Source organism: Myotis yumanensis, unplaced genomic scaffold (assembly GCF_028538775.1).
Source record: "Myotis yumanensis isolate MYYU_CA2020_CCGP unplaced genomic scaffold, mMyoYum1.0.hap1 SCAF_15, whole genome shotgun sequence".
Classification (NCBI taxonomy): Eukaryota; Metazoa; Chordata; class Mammalia; order Chiroptera; family Vespertilionidae; genus Myotis; species Myotis yumanensis.
This window is the reverse complement of record NW_027223766.1, coordinates 28,846,374-28,860,841: the sequence shown is the minus strand read 5'-3', so window position 1 is coordinate 28,860,841 and position 14,468 is coordinate 28,846,374. Positions and strand designations below refer to the sequence as shown.

The 14,468-nt window shown below is 42.8% G+C and overlaps 1 protein-coding gene across 1 annotated transcript in view; it reads right to left on the bottom strand.

Annotated features, from left to right (window-relative positions):
* The window catches only part of SNTB1 (syntrophin beta 1), a 200,012-nt gene that overhangs the window by 25,132 nt on the left and 160,412 nt on the right, over positions 1 to 14,468 (bottom strand). Inside the window, exon 4 of the mRNA XM_070392404.1 lies at positions 4,132 to 4,271. Coding sequence (XP_070248505.1) covers positions 4,132 to 4,271 — 140 coding nt within the window. The remainder of the gene's footprint in view (positions 1 to 4,131; positions 4,272 to 14,468) is intronic.

Below are 14,468 nucleotides of genomic sequence, written 5' to 3'. Positions count from 1 at the left end.
CAATCTATGGTATTTGTTGGGGCAGCCCGAGCTGACTAATGCAGGCACCATATTTTAATTTCATAATCACTCTGCAATAGATGTGATGATATAAGATGTCAGGAGAGTTAAGGCAATATTTCTGTGATACACTCAGGATATTCAAGGAGCCACTAAAACTCCAGGGAATAAGAACATGACTCTTTGAAAGGAATATCATGAGCTCCACTTTACAAATAAGAAACCCATGGTTCTGTGTGGTTAAGCAGCTGCCCAGGATCAGTGGTTAAGAAGGTGATCTCAGAATCTCAGGTCTCTTCCTGGCTGTATGACTGTGTGTAAGTTACTTCCTCTCTTTGTTCCTTGGTTTGCTTGTCTGTGAAATAGGAACAAAACCTAAACCTCAAAGGCTTGTGAGGGTTAGATGTGGGAACCCTGAGGACTATATTTGCCCAATGCTTGTTAAAAACAGATTCCTGACTCCCAATCAGACATGCTGAGCCAGAATCTCCAGGAAAGGGTCCCCAGGACAGGAATCTTTAATAAACAGCCAGATCATTCTTCATTTGGGTACATTTTGCAAACTCAGATAGAATCTATGTAAATTACTTGGCCTTGACCTAATCTCCCTTTGCAAATGTCAGCCACTGGTTCTTTGCCACATGGTCTATAGTAAGTTCTCACTTAACACTGTCAATAAGTTCTGGGAAACTTAACTTTAAATAAAACGATGTAATAACGAGAACCAATTTCTCCCATAGCCTAATACAGATATATGCTATAGGAACTTAACTCTTGTTTAAATCAATTAACCTATGATAAAATTGATTTAAGTCACAGTTTTTAAGAACCTACTGACTACATTAGTGAGGACTTAACTTTATTTGCCAGTGGTACTCTCGTGGCCTGGATATGCACTCAAAGACAAGTAATGCCACTAGTTAGGCTGTGTGCCCAACAGCTCAAATATAAAGGACACAGTTTCACATGTGACTGTACAGAACACATGGGAAGTAAAGGAAGGAGTCACTTGATGAACTTAAATACATAGCTAGGGAAGCAGCCAATGGAAGGAGTGGGGTGACCTCAGAAATGGAAGGATCCAGAGTTTTCCTCTGATTTTGACCACTTCTGGCAGAAAGGAACAGCTTCAGCCCAGCTCCTCCCTTAAAGAGCTGGCTTATCTGCAAGGATAGGATAGTTTCAATCTCCAGCTGGGGCGAACCCTGCTCCATGGCATCTCATTCAATGCCCAGCCCGAAGCTACAAGAGGGTACATCTTCCCAGCATGACTACTCGGGGAAGGGAGGGGTCCTTTTCCTCGTTGCTTGTTTGCATTCCCAAAGTCTTTTCCTAGGCACAGCCGCAGAGATGTGGAAGGAAACGGACCATGACCAATGCATAGGCAAACCAGGGTGGCTGATGCATAGGCCAAAAGGTCGGTTAAACAACCCATTTCTACAAAAGTGTATCTCTCCCTGGGCTTGGGAGACAAAGGCATTCACGGAGCGTGTTTGACAGATGAGCTCTCTGAAAGACGGAGGTGGAGTGGTCAGCTTAGGGTTAAGCATCATCCTGATGGGAGAAAAACAGATGGAAACTCCAGCTCTTTCTTTTCCAGGCTGCTGCTCAGGACCAGGCAGCAAATTACCTACTAGCTTGAAGGGATAAAGTAAGACTAGCCAGTCTGTCCTAACATCTGGACAGACTCTGCCTCACAGGCTACAGCTGGAGACCGGGATCATGGATATGGGCCTAATTTTACCACCTCTCATAAGGCTATTATACTCATCTAATAACACATCTTTCTTTTGTAGGTCAGAGGTCAGGCTGGGTCATTTGGGAAAGGGCAGTAAGTTGGGAGGTGAAGTGTCACCTTTGTATCTGCTTGATGTTTTGACAGTGGACACTGATTTTATTTTTTTAAGCTTGCACCTATTTTTCTAAATGAGCACCATCTGCACAGAAGGGGTTTCCATTTTCTGTTCCACATCGGATGCAGGTTTATGGTTCTAGGCTACTCACATGCTGTGTTCACAGTTCAGACCTGGCATCCCCATGGCATGGAGCCTGGAGCAGGTACATTTGGTGCCTCCCACCCAAACCTCCTCAGATGTCATTTACTGTGTCTCTGCTTCCATCCCCCTTCCTGGAAACTTTGCTTTGAAGGGTTCACATCCGTGACCTTCTTCAGGACTGCCCTGGGCCACTGGAGCCCTGCTTGTGCCGTCAGCCTAGTGAGCCTCCGAGATGACATCCCACCAGGCAGCCTGGGCTGTTGACGGACAGCTGTGGGATCGCAGAAGCCCAGTCCGGCCACTCGCAACAATCGGGACCAGTTGGCAGGTACTCAGTTCTGCTCAGGGGCAGCGCTGTCCAACAGAACTTTCTGTGATGATGGAAATGTTCTGATCTGTGCTGTCCAGAATGGTAGCCTTTAGCCCAAACTGCTGAGTCCCTGAAATGTGGCGACTGTGATGGAGGAACTGAAGTTTTGAGATCCTGAGTGAATGAAAACGGTGGTAGCGAATAGAGCTGAAACTCCTTAAAATTCCATGAGTCAGAACGCTCAGAGACTGGGAGGAGGAAGCAGTGTCCTAGGGTAAGTTTTCCTTTCAAGCTGCCCAACAGTTACCCAGAAACTCTGCCTTCTTTAAACTTCAGTTCCTGAAAATCATTCCAAGAGGCAGGAGTCCAATTTCTCTCCTTAGTAACTGGAATACGGTGACCGCGGTCTGATCTTTCTTTGGTTTCGGTTGTGAGAGTCTCAGAGTATGAACACCAGTGCCCATGATGGGGACTGAGGTGTAAACCACCAAAAATGATGGCGACTGGGCTGAATTTGAATGGACCCCAAGACAGAGCCTGAATCTTTGTATGGATATTTGAGGATGTTTGGATTCTGATTATTGAGGTTTTGTTGTAAACATTTATTAGATATCCTGTCAAATATTTTGAGGCTTAGGAAAGTCAAAAATTAAATTACTAACTTATTTATTAATTTCTAAGAGCTCTGGGCCTGGTTCCTAGCCCCTGAAGGCTTCCTCCATTTACCTCGGGGGCCAGTAGCTGCCATCCTCAGGTCTCCCTTGCTGGTCTCCGCAATGAGCCATGAGTGGAAGAGGAATTTTAAGGAGTTTCCTCTGTATTCACTACCACCGTTTCAACTTTGTGTTAGCCTCTGGCTCTGCCGCTGGGCCTTATCCTCTTCCCTACACCTGAGCCTTGACTATTTTGCACCTCAATCCCTCCAGAATGGAGAACCCATTCTATATTTTTGCTCAGGACAGATGCCCCAACACCCCAGCCCACTATGCTCTGTCTGTAGGGCCAAATTCCTTGCAGAGTTTGTCCCATGTTGTTCAGTAATTCATTCAACAGACATTTAAAGGCCCAATACTGCCAGGCACCATCCCGGGGAGGCCACAAACAATATGCTAGCATTCCTAGCTTCTAGGTAAAGAAAGAGGGGTGTAGAAGCAATGAAACCCATGCCCTTTATCATAAAGTACATACAGAAAGCGCTGGCAATAGAAGCCAGGTCTGGGAGTTGTCAGCTACTCGAAGGCAAGACTCAGGTTTGATGTGATCTTGTGCTCAGGATATAAGCTTTCAGAGATGGGTTGAGCATACGCTGCATTAAGAGACTGTCACATGAGCAATCAATGTGCTCTGAAGCTCCTAAGGAACAGACAGCCCCTGGCAGCCCCACTTCCACAGGAAGCATCACACAACTGAGGAAGAGCTTGTTATGGAGTCTTGTGCTCAACAAGCTTAAAGAGCACAGTGGTGCTACCAAGGGAAGACACTTGCTTGATAATTCTTTCTACGTGAACGTCAAAATTATAACTACATGTGCATAGCTCATCTCAAAGGGGATGGGATGGAGGGAAAGGAAGGTGACTAGGCTGGGACCGTCTCACAGGTGTCACTGCTCCTTCACGATGGATGAGCAGTTTGTTCTTTGTCTCTGTGTTGGTTATGATTGGCCATCATTGATAATCTGGATAAAAACAGGTGGCTATGTTCTGGAGGAGCTCTCAGCTCCCGCAGCAACAGTAAGCAGTAATGTAGGATATTGAAATAATTGCAGTTGATTAAAACAGTTTCAAACTGCAAACACATCACAGCCCACCACAAAGCCATGGCTACCTGGTGGAAAGAAGAGGGTGCATGTGGACCGGGCTCATCCAGGCTTCCTTCCTCCGGGGCATGCTGTCGTAGATTAAAAGGTCCTTGTCAGTCAGCACCACCAGGGCTGGCTTCCACTGTTTCTCGTTCTCCCCGGGCACCTGAAACAGAAAGACGAGAACTGGCAAAAGACGGCCTCAAAGGAGAGTGCCTGGAAAGGAGAAGCTGGCATCCCCCGAATCAGAAGACCCAACAATAGGAAGGTCTTTCAGTTCTGGTTGCAAAATTGAAATGAGAAAAAAAAAAAACACACACCATGTCATGGTCTCATGATTCTCGATCTTTTAAAATATGTTTTTCTCAAGGCCTGGGATGTATAGCCAATGCCGCCAAGAAGCAGCCCAGGGGTCAAACAGTTGCCACTGCTTCTCACCTGCCAGCCAGCACTGAAAGTTTTATTTCATTGTGAGAGGCAGGTGCCTGGAACACGAAGTGCTCCCAGCTGGTTCTCTGGTAGAGCGCATTGCTTTTCTTATGAAGGGCGAAGTTGGAAAGCTTTGGAATAAATATCCAAAGGTGAAGGACTGTCTGAACAAGTGTGAGATATCAGACTCAGGCACCACCTTGGAATTCTCTTGTTCTAGAACAGTAATGGTGAACCTATGACACGCGTGTCAGAAGTGACACGCGAACTCATTTTTTTGGTTGATTTTTCTTTGTTAAATGGCATTTAAATATATAAAATAATCATCAAAAATATAAGTCTTTGTTTTAGTATGGTTGCAAATATCAAAAGATTTCTATATGTGACACGGCACCAGAGTTAAGTTAGGGTTTTTCAAAATGCTGACACGCTGAGCTCAAAAGGTTCGCCATCACTGCTCTAGAATGTTTAGTTCGATTCATTAAAGATAGTTCTTTAACTCAAGGGCTGAGATGACCTGGCAGGGAGAGATTGGAGAGGATTCAAACACCACTTGGATGATTGGACCAGATGACCCTGAAAGTCCTTTCCAACCTTGAGAGTCTGGGAAGTTCAGATCTATCTCTGCCCAGTGTTGATCCCCGCACACTAAATGTTCTTCTATGAAAATGCCCTGCTTCCCATCGGAGCTCTGGGGGACATTTTGATGCTTAGTTTGGAAAAACCCAAAGCAGGATCATGCTCTGGGAGCATCATGACCTGGGAGCTTGCTAGAAATGCAGAGTCTCAGGCCCATCCCAGATCTATTGAATCCGAATTTGCATTTTAACATGATCTTGAGCTGCTTCATATTCTCATTAAAGATTCAGAAGCACTGCTCTAGATGAGGTGAGACTGTCTTTGAAACTGGCAACTAATTCAGTGACAATTCAACCCTCTCGCAACAAACCCTATCCAAAATTAAACTACATAGTAAGCTAAATAAATAATAATGCTAACTCCTTCCCTTTCTCCTCTTATCATTATCTTTTTTTAGGTGCCACAGTGAAATCTGCATTGAGGGTGGAAACAAGTGGGTGTGGCTTCAGGATTGAGTGATCAAAGCAGAGATGTACAAGATGGTATAAAGGGTGAGCTTTGTAGGTTATGTAGTTTCATAGGCTCCATTATTTACTACCCGTGTGGCTTTGGGCAAGTTATTCTTCTCTGTGCTCCTATTTCCTCGCTGATAAGTAAGGATAGCATCGTGTACAACAGTGGCTAAGAGTGCTGACTCTGGAGCTAGAATGCCTGGTCATAAATCGTAGCTCCACGATGTACTAACTGTGGGATCCGGGGCAAGTCAGCGAATCTCTGTATCTGTAAAATGGGGAAATAATAGCACTAAGCTCAGAGAGTTGTTGTGAGGACTGAGTTAAAATGTCGAAATTGCTTAGCACAGTGCAGAATAAGCACCATTTGGGGCCGGTTAAGTAGCTCGTGCCTCCGAATGCTACAGGGGAGGTGAAGTGAGACCGTGCATGTAATGTGCTCAGCACAGTACCTGGCAGATGGTCAGGTCTTCACTGAAACTTAGGGTGGGAAAACTGTAGCAGACCAACCAATTTCTAAACTTGTCAAAAAAGGTGTTCTTTGAAAATGCCCATAGTCTGACAAAGTAATGATTTCTCTTGGGAAAAATTATAAGGCAAGCCCAGAATATCGACAACCTCAATTCATTCTCCTTGGATCCTTTTCAAAGTTCTCCCAAGAAGAATTTGTTACATAGCGATCACCTTTATTAATTCATGCCCTCCTTCAACAAATCTGAATAAAACCTCCTTTTCTAGAAGGTAGAAATCCCCGGTGAAGCTATTTATACTAGAATGTGAATGGCTACCTGGCTTATTTCTCCCTTTAAGCATTTTATGAATATTTAAGCCTATTTTACCTCCCAATAGAACAACAGAATCTTCAAGAGACCCAAATGAATTGTTAAGGGAGGCAATGTTCCAGACCCCACAAGGTGACTAAGCTGTGGTCTCAAGGCATAAAGTGTTTGTGAGATTTGGAGTACATCTTTTCCAGGCTCTACATTAAAACCCAGTAAATTACTTTTCCAGCTCATTAAATAAGACTGGGGAAGCTATAAATGATCCTCCCAAAGTGCCTATCTTACTTACCTAGTCAGATCTGATCCATTAACTTCGACTGGAACCAGTTATTTCAATGTCAACACATTCTTCAAAATAATATTAAGCATCATTCTTCAAAAATAATATTAAGTTTGCAAAAGAAACCTCAACAGTCAACACCAATTGTACAATGCAGACCTTTCTAATTGTAGAATCACAAACTCACCATCATAGCAAGTGGCATATATAGGTATGAGAGTGTGTTTGGGTATTTGTAATTAGTAAACTTTTCTAGATATTTGCATCACTAGGAAGTTAAGTGGCTCCTGACCTTTCCCATGTCTTAGAAACCACTAGATTCAAAACACATGCTTTCAGCAATGTTATAGTGGCTATATTAATCATATATATTCTAGACAGGAAGTCACAAATTCAGAGGACTAGATATAAGGGAAAAAAGTCCCACTGTGAGGTAGCTTCTTTTCGGCATTAGCTTATCATGACCCTGTCATTACCAGGGAAGATTGTGGGCACAGCATTGACAAATCTCCACTTTCTCAAAGAAATCCAGGAATCTACATTTAATGTGAATTCCTCCCATTATTTATTTATTTATTTTCATCCTCAATCCAGGATAAGTTTTTATTGATTTTTAGAGAGGAAGGGAGAGAGAGAAAGAAAGAAATATCGATCAGTTTCCTCCTATACTCACCCTGACTAGGACTGAACCCACAACCTAGGTATGTGCCCTCACCGGGAATCAAACCTGCAACTTTTTGGTGTACAGGATAATGCTCCAATCAACTGAGCACCCCAACCAGGGCAATTCCCCTATTTTTAAAAGTTAGTGTATTAGTTTCCTATTGATGCTCTAAGACAGTGATGGCGAACCTATGACACATGTGTCAGAGGTGACACGTGAACTCATTTTTTTGGTTGATTTTTCTTTGTTAAATGGCATTTAAATATATAAAATAAATATCAAAAATATAAATATTTGCTTTACTATGGTTGCAAATATCAAAAAATTTCTATATGTGACACGGCACCAGAGTTAAGTTAGGGTTTTTCAAAATGCTGACAGGCCGAGATCAAAAGGATTGCCATCACTGCTCTAAGAAATCCCCACAAACATAGTGGTGTTTATTCCCTTACAGTCTGGAGGTCAGAAGTCCTCAAATCAAGGTGTTGGGAGGGCTTCTTCCTTCTGGGGGCGGTAGGGGAGCATCCATTTCCTTGACTTTTCTGGCTTCTAGAAGCTGCCTGCATTTATTCCTTAGCTCATGGCCCCACATCACATTGCCTTTCTCCCGCTGTTTCTGTCACTTCATCACCTACTCTTGACTCCGATCCTCCTGCCTCCCTATTATTTAGACCCATGTGATTAAACTGGGCCCACCCAGATAACCAGGTAACTTCACCATCTCAAGATGCTTAACTTGATTACAACTGCAAAGTTCCTTTTATCGTGTAAGGCAACATATCCACACTTTCTGAGGACTGGGGCATGGGCATCTTTGGGGGAAGGGGCATTCATTCCTCTACCTGCCTCAGTTGGCATCTGATATGAGTTTAAAAATAATGTAGGGAGTGAAGTAATTTGAAGTTTGGCATTTTCTCTTAAAATCTCCAGCATGCTCTCTCCCACCCACCCCTTCACCCAAATATGGTAGATGGAGAAAACAAGATGGACAAAATATGGACAATTATTAAAACTGGAGGTTCATTAATGTTTTTTCTTTTATGTCAATCTTTCTATCATGAAAAATTTAAAAAGTAAACAATATGGGAACCAAGGAAAAGACACCTGCCAGACAGGCATGGCCCACCGACTGCCAGAATGCTGTGAGATAATGAGCATCTACCCTCTTGACAAATACACAGCACATGCAAACTCAGGGGTTGCAGAGGCAGTCACAGGTCTAACATGCAGGGCTTGGAGGAGTCCCTGGTATCTCAAAGGCCTCAACATTCTGCTGAAGTGCAAGTGTGACATAAATTGCTCAAAACTCTGTGTGTGTGCATGTGTGTGAGTGTGTATGTGAGTGTGTGTGTGTGTGTGTGTGTGTGTGTCACTCATAGTAGCCTAGCTAGTGGCTCCCTTGAAGGAATACCATTTTTGTCCCTATATGAAAAGTGGATACCAAAGAAAGTGGACACCTAGAGCAGGTGATACAAGTGAAGGGTCATAAAAAGATGTAGGTTAGTGATTTTTCTTGGAAAACTGAAGTTCATTGGAGAAAATTCATGTTCGGTGGCTTTAAGATGTAGGGACTCTCAATGTTCTTGAAACAGCTCTTACAAATCACAAAGTCTCCATAATAATCCTCTCCCCCTAACATATTACCCATTCCCACCCCCTTACTTATTTCTTCTGTTGACCTTAGACAAATAGACAGCCAGATATTTCTCCAACAAAATGGGTTTATTTGGGAACAACAAAGAATTTGCAATTTGGGACATGCGTCCTAAAGGCAAACAGTACACAGTCCTTCCTACACTCATGGTTCCGTATTTTATCCAGTTATGCCCAGTACCTGCACAATGCCTGAGATCAAGGGTGCTCAGGGGATTCTGACTGAACTATGAAGGACCTAAGTCATATCTAGGTGCCTTAGGTCTCCAATAAACACTGTTAACTTATCTAACTAGTGTTGCGTAAAGGGCCCAGAGGCCTGCGACATATGTGCTCCCTCGTGGACACTCTTCACCCACCCATGGCTCCAACTTCCTGTTCCCGTCACGAGGTAGGAGTCGTCCATATTCAGCTTCTAAAAATAGAAGAAAGGCTGCTTCTAATCGGTGACACTCACGAATGATTACATTAGACGCCTCTCAGTCTGGTGGGAAAAGCTATTTCATACTTTTATTAACTCCAAAGGGCCATTTCAATTACAGTCCCAGTTTGGTAAACAAGTTATCTGTGACTTACAGGCTTTACTCCTCTAACGCCCTTTAAAGGGATGCTGATATGCAGCAGAAGTTCATAATTTTATAAACAGTTATCTTTTGAAAGATTGACATTATCACTAAATGCAAAGGGAGCAAGTTCTTTAAAAAAGGTCTCTGCTTCATGTCCTCTATTTTTGTTTTCATTGGGTGTATCTGCGGTTTCCTTGTTGATTTCCTCATTTTATTTACTTTTCAGAGGAGAAAGCCAAGAGTTCTTTGAAGGAAGAAGTTGTTGGAGAGTCCAGCCTCAACCCCACATCAGCATTTTCGGAGCCATGGCCTCGTCTACCAGCTGTTCAGTTATGTGAGACATCGTAATACTATTTACTATGTGAAATATCAACATGTTTGCTTTCAGTTTGATCTATTCAAGTTCTATAGCTAAAAAACAAAAAGTAAAAATATAATTCATTTTATTTATTTATTTTTTAAATATGTTCTATTGATTTTAGAGAGGAAGGGAGAGGGAGCGAGAGATAGAAACATCAATGATGAGAGAGAATCATTGATTGGCTGCCTCCTGCACACCCCACACCTGGGGATCAAGCCTGCAACCCAGGCTTATACCCTGGCCAAGAATTGAACCATGTCCTCCTGGTTCATAGGTCAATGCTCAACCACTGAGCTACACTGGCCAGGCAAAATAGAATTCATTTTAGAGAAATCTCAAAATTTGTGCATCTAAGTACCAAGTGACAAATTCCAAAGTCCACTTATCTTACTTTAGTTCAAATGCCTTCCATAAATCTTGTCAGATAGTTGTAGTCTGCAAGTCTACAGCTCAGCTATTCACAGTATGATCTCGAATAAATTACTTATCTCCTCCATGCTTCCCTTTCCTATCTGTATAATGGGGGGGGGGGGGGATAAAAGTCCCTCTCTCCTGTGACTATCAGGAGGATGGAATCAGACAATGTGCATAAACAGATTATAGCACAGTGCCTGGCAAAGAGTAAGTTCTTAAAAATCAGTCTTTCTCAAAGTTTGATCTGCATATCACAGATTTTTGCAATTTGGTCTGCTTCAGAATCAGCTAGGCTGCTAGTTACAAATTCAGATGTCTTTCACTCCTAGAATCCATGCATGCAAAAGTGCTGGAGATGGCACCAGGAATCTGCATGTCTAGCAAGGGCCCTGGGTAAGTCTCGTGCATACTATTTGAGAATATCTGCAGTAAGTGTTAGTAGCCGTCACCACACTCAGAATATACACAGCCCTCGTTTTCTACCAGTGATTTTCAAAGAGGAGCCCTCTTGGATTTCCTGCCTCAGTATCAATGGGGCACTAATTAAAAACACAGAGTCTTGGCCCTGGCCAGTGTGGCTCAGTTGCTTGGAGCATTGTCCCATACACCTAAAAGGTCCCAGGTTCAATTCCAGGTCAGGGCACATGCCTAGATTGTGGGTTTGATGCTCAGACCCAGTCAGGGTGCATGTGGGAGGCAAATGATTGAAGTTTCTCTCTCACATCCATTTCTCTCTCTCTCTCTCTCTCTCTCTCTGTCTCTCTATCTCTCCATCTCTCCCCCTTCCTCCCCCCCCCCACCTTACCCCTCTCTCTAAAAATCAATGAAATACACACACACACACACACACACACACACACACACACACCAGATTCTTGAATCCCCAATCCACTGAATTCTGACATCTAGGGACTGAGACTACTGATCTCTATTTTTGTAACTTCTGGAGACTGATGCACAGCCTGCTTTGGGATCCCCTGGCCCACATAACTCATTCTGACACTGGATCATAACCCTTTATTTTTTTAACCATTTACTCAGTGTTTGCAATACTATGATAAATGTTTGTTGTTGGAATGAGCTGAGCTGAATAAAGGTTTATCTGCCCAAGTAAACCTAACCCTAAGACAGGCTCTGCTTGGGGATTTTCCCCTCCTCATGTCTTGCTAATGTTATATCCCTGGACACTTTACTACTGCATAGTAGTTTTTCTGAAATCTAGTAATTAATGTACCATAACTTTTGTTGTATCTGCTTGTACTATTATGAGAATAACTGCTAGCCGCCCACCCAATATCTATTTCTCCTTCTTTTTATAAAAAAAAAAACCTCCAAAATTATTAGGGGTGACAATACTTCCAGTTAAACAATTATATTTCTGAGCTCCAGCTTATCTGTCATATACACCCTCCCCCAATAATTCCAACATGGACGTCCATTCCACCTGCACCCCACTGGGCTCACTTACATATCCAAGTTCACACTCATTTGGTTGGATCAGATGTACAGGTACCTCTGGCACTGGAAAGAGGTCTCCTTCATGTCTGCTTGTGTGCTCTTTGTAGTTCCCAAACAGGAAGCACTAGAAATGTTATTTCTAAATAGAAAAGTAGCTGTGAAAACATAGCATGACATGTGGTTTTTCTCCTCTCTCTAACTTTATGTTTTCTCCCTCAGATTTCCCTTATGCAGTGAACATATTTGTGGCCAGCATGCTCTTTTTGTGATCCTTAAAAGAATCATAAGAAGAATTCCAAGGACATTTGAACATCCTATGAAAGCTCAGCAGAATTAAATGAGACATAGGAAGGCACTGTTTCCAGTGTGGTACCATGCCAGGCTTGGAATCTTTCCAAATATGAATGTTTTCTGGATGAAAGGGCCTATGCAAGGGCTTTTAATAACAGGTTTCATATAAAATTACCCTCATTCTAATGAAGTATGAGATCTTCAGATTTATGTAACTGGTAATGTACACTAACTATTAAGACTCTAACTGCAGCCCTAACCAGTATTGGGCTGGGGCTATGGTTAGAGTGTCAGCCTGCGCACCAAAGGTTTTATTCCCAGTCAAGGGCACGTACCTGGGTTGCAGGTTCAATTCCAGTTGCTGGATGGAGTGCATGCAGGAGGCAACCAATCAATGTGTCTCTCTCACATCGATGTTTCTCTCTCTCCCTCCCTTCCACTCTCTCTAAAATCAATGGAAAAAAACAATCCAGGGAGAATTAATAACAACAAAACAAAACAACAACAAAACAAGAATCTAACTACAGAGAAGGGGAGAAAACACCTTGGTTTCTCCCTGTTCCTGTCCTCCAATTTCTACCAGTGCCTCATGTTGGCCTCATTTAAGTAGATAACAGAATCTAATTCACAGGATAACTGAGAATCAAATGAGGTAACATAAGAAAAGTAGGAAGCATTATAAAGAGTGTTAATAGGAGTACATGTTATAAAAGTTTCTACTTTATTAGTAAGTGTTCCTGAAATCCTCACACTCCCTCTTGCCTTGCAGAGCTCATCTATATATATAAAAGCCTAAGTGACCAGCTGACCAGCCGACCAGCCAGTAGCTATGAAGTGCACTGACCACCAGGGGGCAGACACTCAATGCAGGAGTGGAAACCACAGGCATGGAAACATGGAACAGACTGATGAATCTCAGAGGGAAGGGGGGAGGGAGTGGGTGGGAAGAGATTAACCAAAGATCTTATATTCATACTAGAGGCCTGGTGCACAGATTTGTTGGGGTCCCTTGGCCTGGCCTATGGGGATCGGGCTGAAACCAGCTCTCCGATATCCCCCCAGGGGTCCCGAATTGCAAGAGGGTGCAGGCCAGGCCAAGGGACACCACTGGTACACGAATCTGTGTACCAGACCTCTAGTCATATATGAAATGACATTCACTGTCCTATCAGCACATCCTCAACCAAGTCTGATCCCTGCTACCCATGTGCTAATCCCAGGTTTCAACTGAACACATGGACAGCTCCTTTAATTCTATGGAAAAGGTTGTCTGCAAGGCACTATACTTCCCTAAAGAAAGCCTCTGCAGGTAACACACAAACACACATCCTAACCTGCCCGACACTGAGCATCATGGATCCTCAGACACTGCTCTCTGGGATTTTCCTCATTCCCTGGATCATCAGTAAGCTCTGAAAATTAGCTATTCCAAACTCCTCAAAAACATGCTTCCTGTCTTTTCATCTTGCACTTCCAACGGTTTTGCTTCTTCCTACAGCATCCTCTTATGGGCTTTTCAATTGCCTAACTGTTAGATTTAGTCGACTCCATCACTACCTTTTGACTCTTGGAGAATTGGTGACCTTTTTCCTTATAGTCTCTTTCTTTCTAATCCATCCTAAGACCTGATGATCAAAGGCAAGGCATGCCTTCTTTTTTCCATAGATTTGCCAGAGATGCATAGCAACTCTGAGACATCCTCACTCTCCGCCAGGAAGGGGCATCTAAGAATAACTCTGGCTTAAATTCACAATGTGGGGAGTGGAAGGTTTAGGATAGAAAACACACTAACCAGGACAACACAATGGCTTGTAGATAGATGTAATGTAACTGGTGCCAAAAACTGCCCTCCTTTAGGGGTCTATAAAGGCATTTTCTTTTGCCTCAAACTAATCTTACATCCAACAAATTTTGAGGTCCTTTCCAGCTTTGGTCCCCAAGTGTCCTACACAGTCCTGTCTGCACCCTTTTCTTTCCACCCACATAAACACTCAGTTCTTCTTTCATCCTTATTGTGTGCAAAGGGGTGTGACTTAGGTTAAAGGAAATGATCTTCTTAATATGCAAGCATTTTGGTCTCAGTGGCTGCAAAGATCATTCTCATTAAATTAAATTGAAAAAGAGATTGTTTAGTTGAAGATGATGGTGATGATGATGATGAAACAAGTGAAAAAAGTATATTACTTGAGTTTAATTTTACTGCTTTCTCAAAAAGGGAATATTAGGAGATAATCTTTTCCTACTGCTTTTATTAATAGTCACTAATGATCTACAGTTGATCCCATTCATGAGAAAACTAAGTCATTTGTGAACATAGATTTTTTAAGGCAGAAAGCTTTGCTAGAAAGCTACTCAGTATATAAACAGACCTATG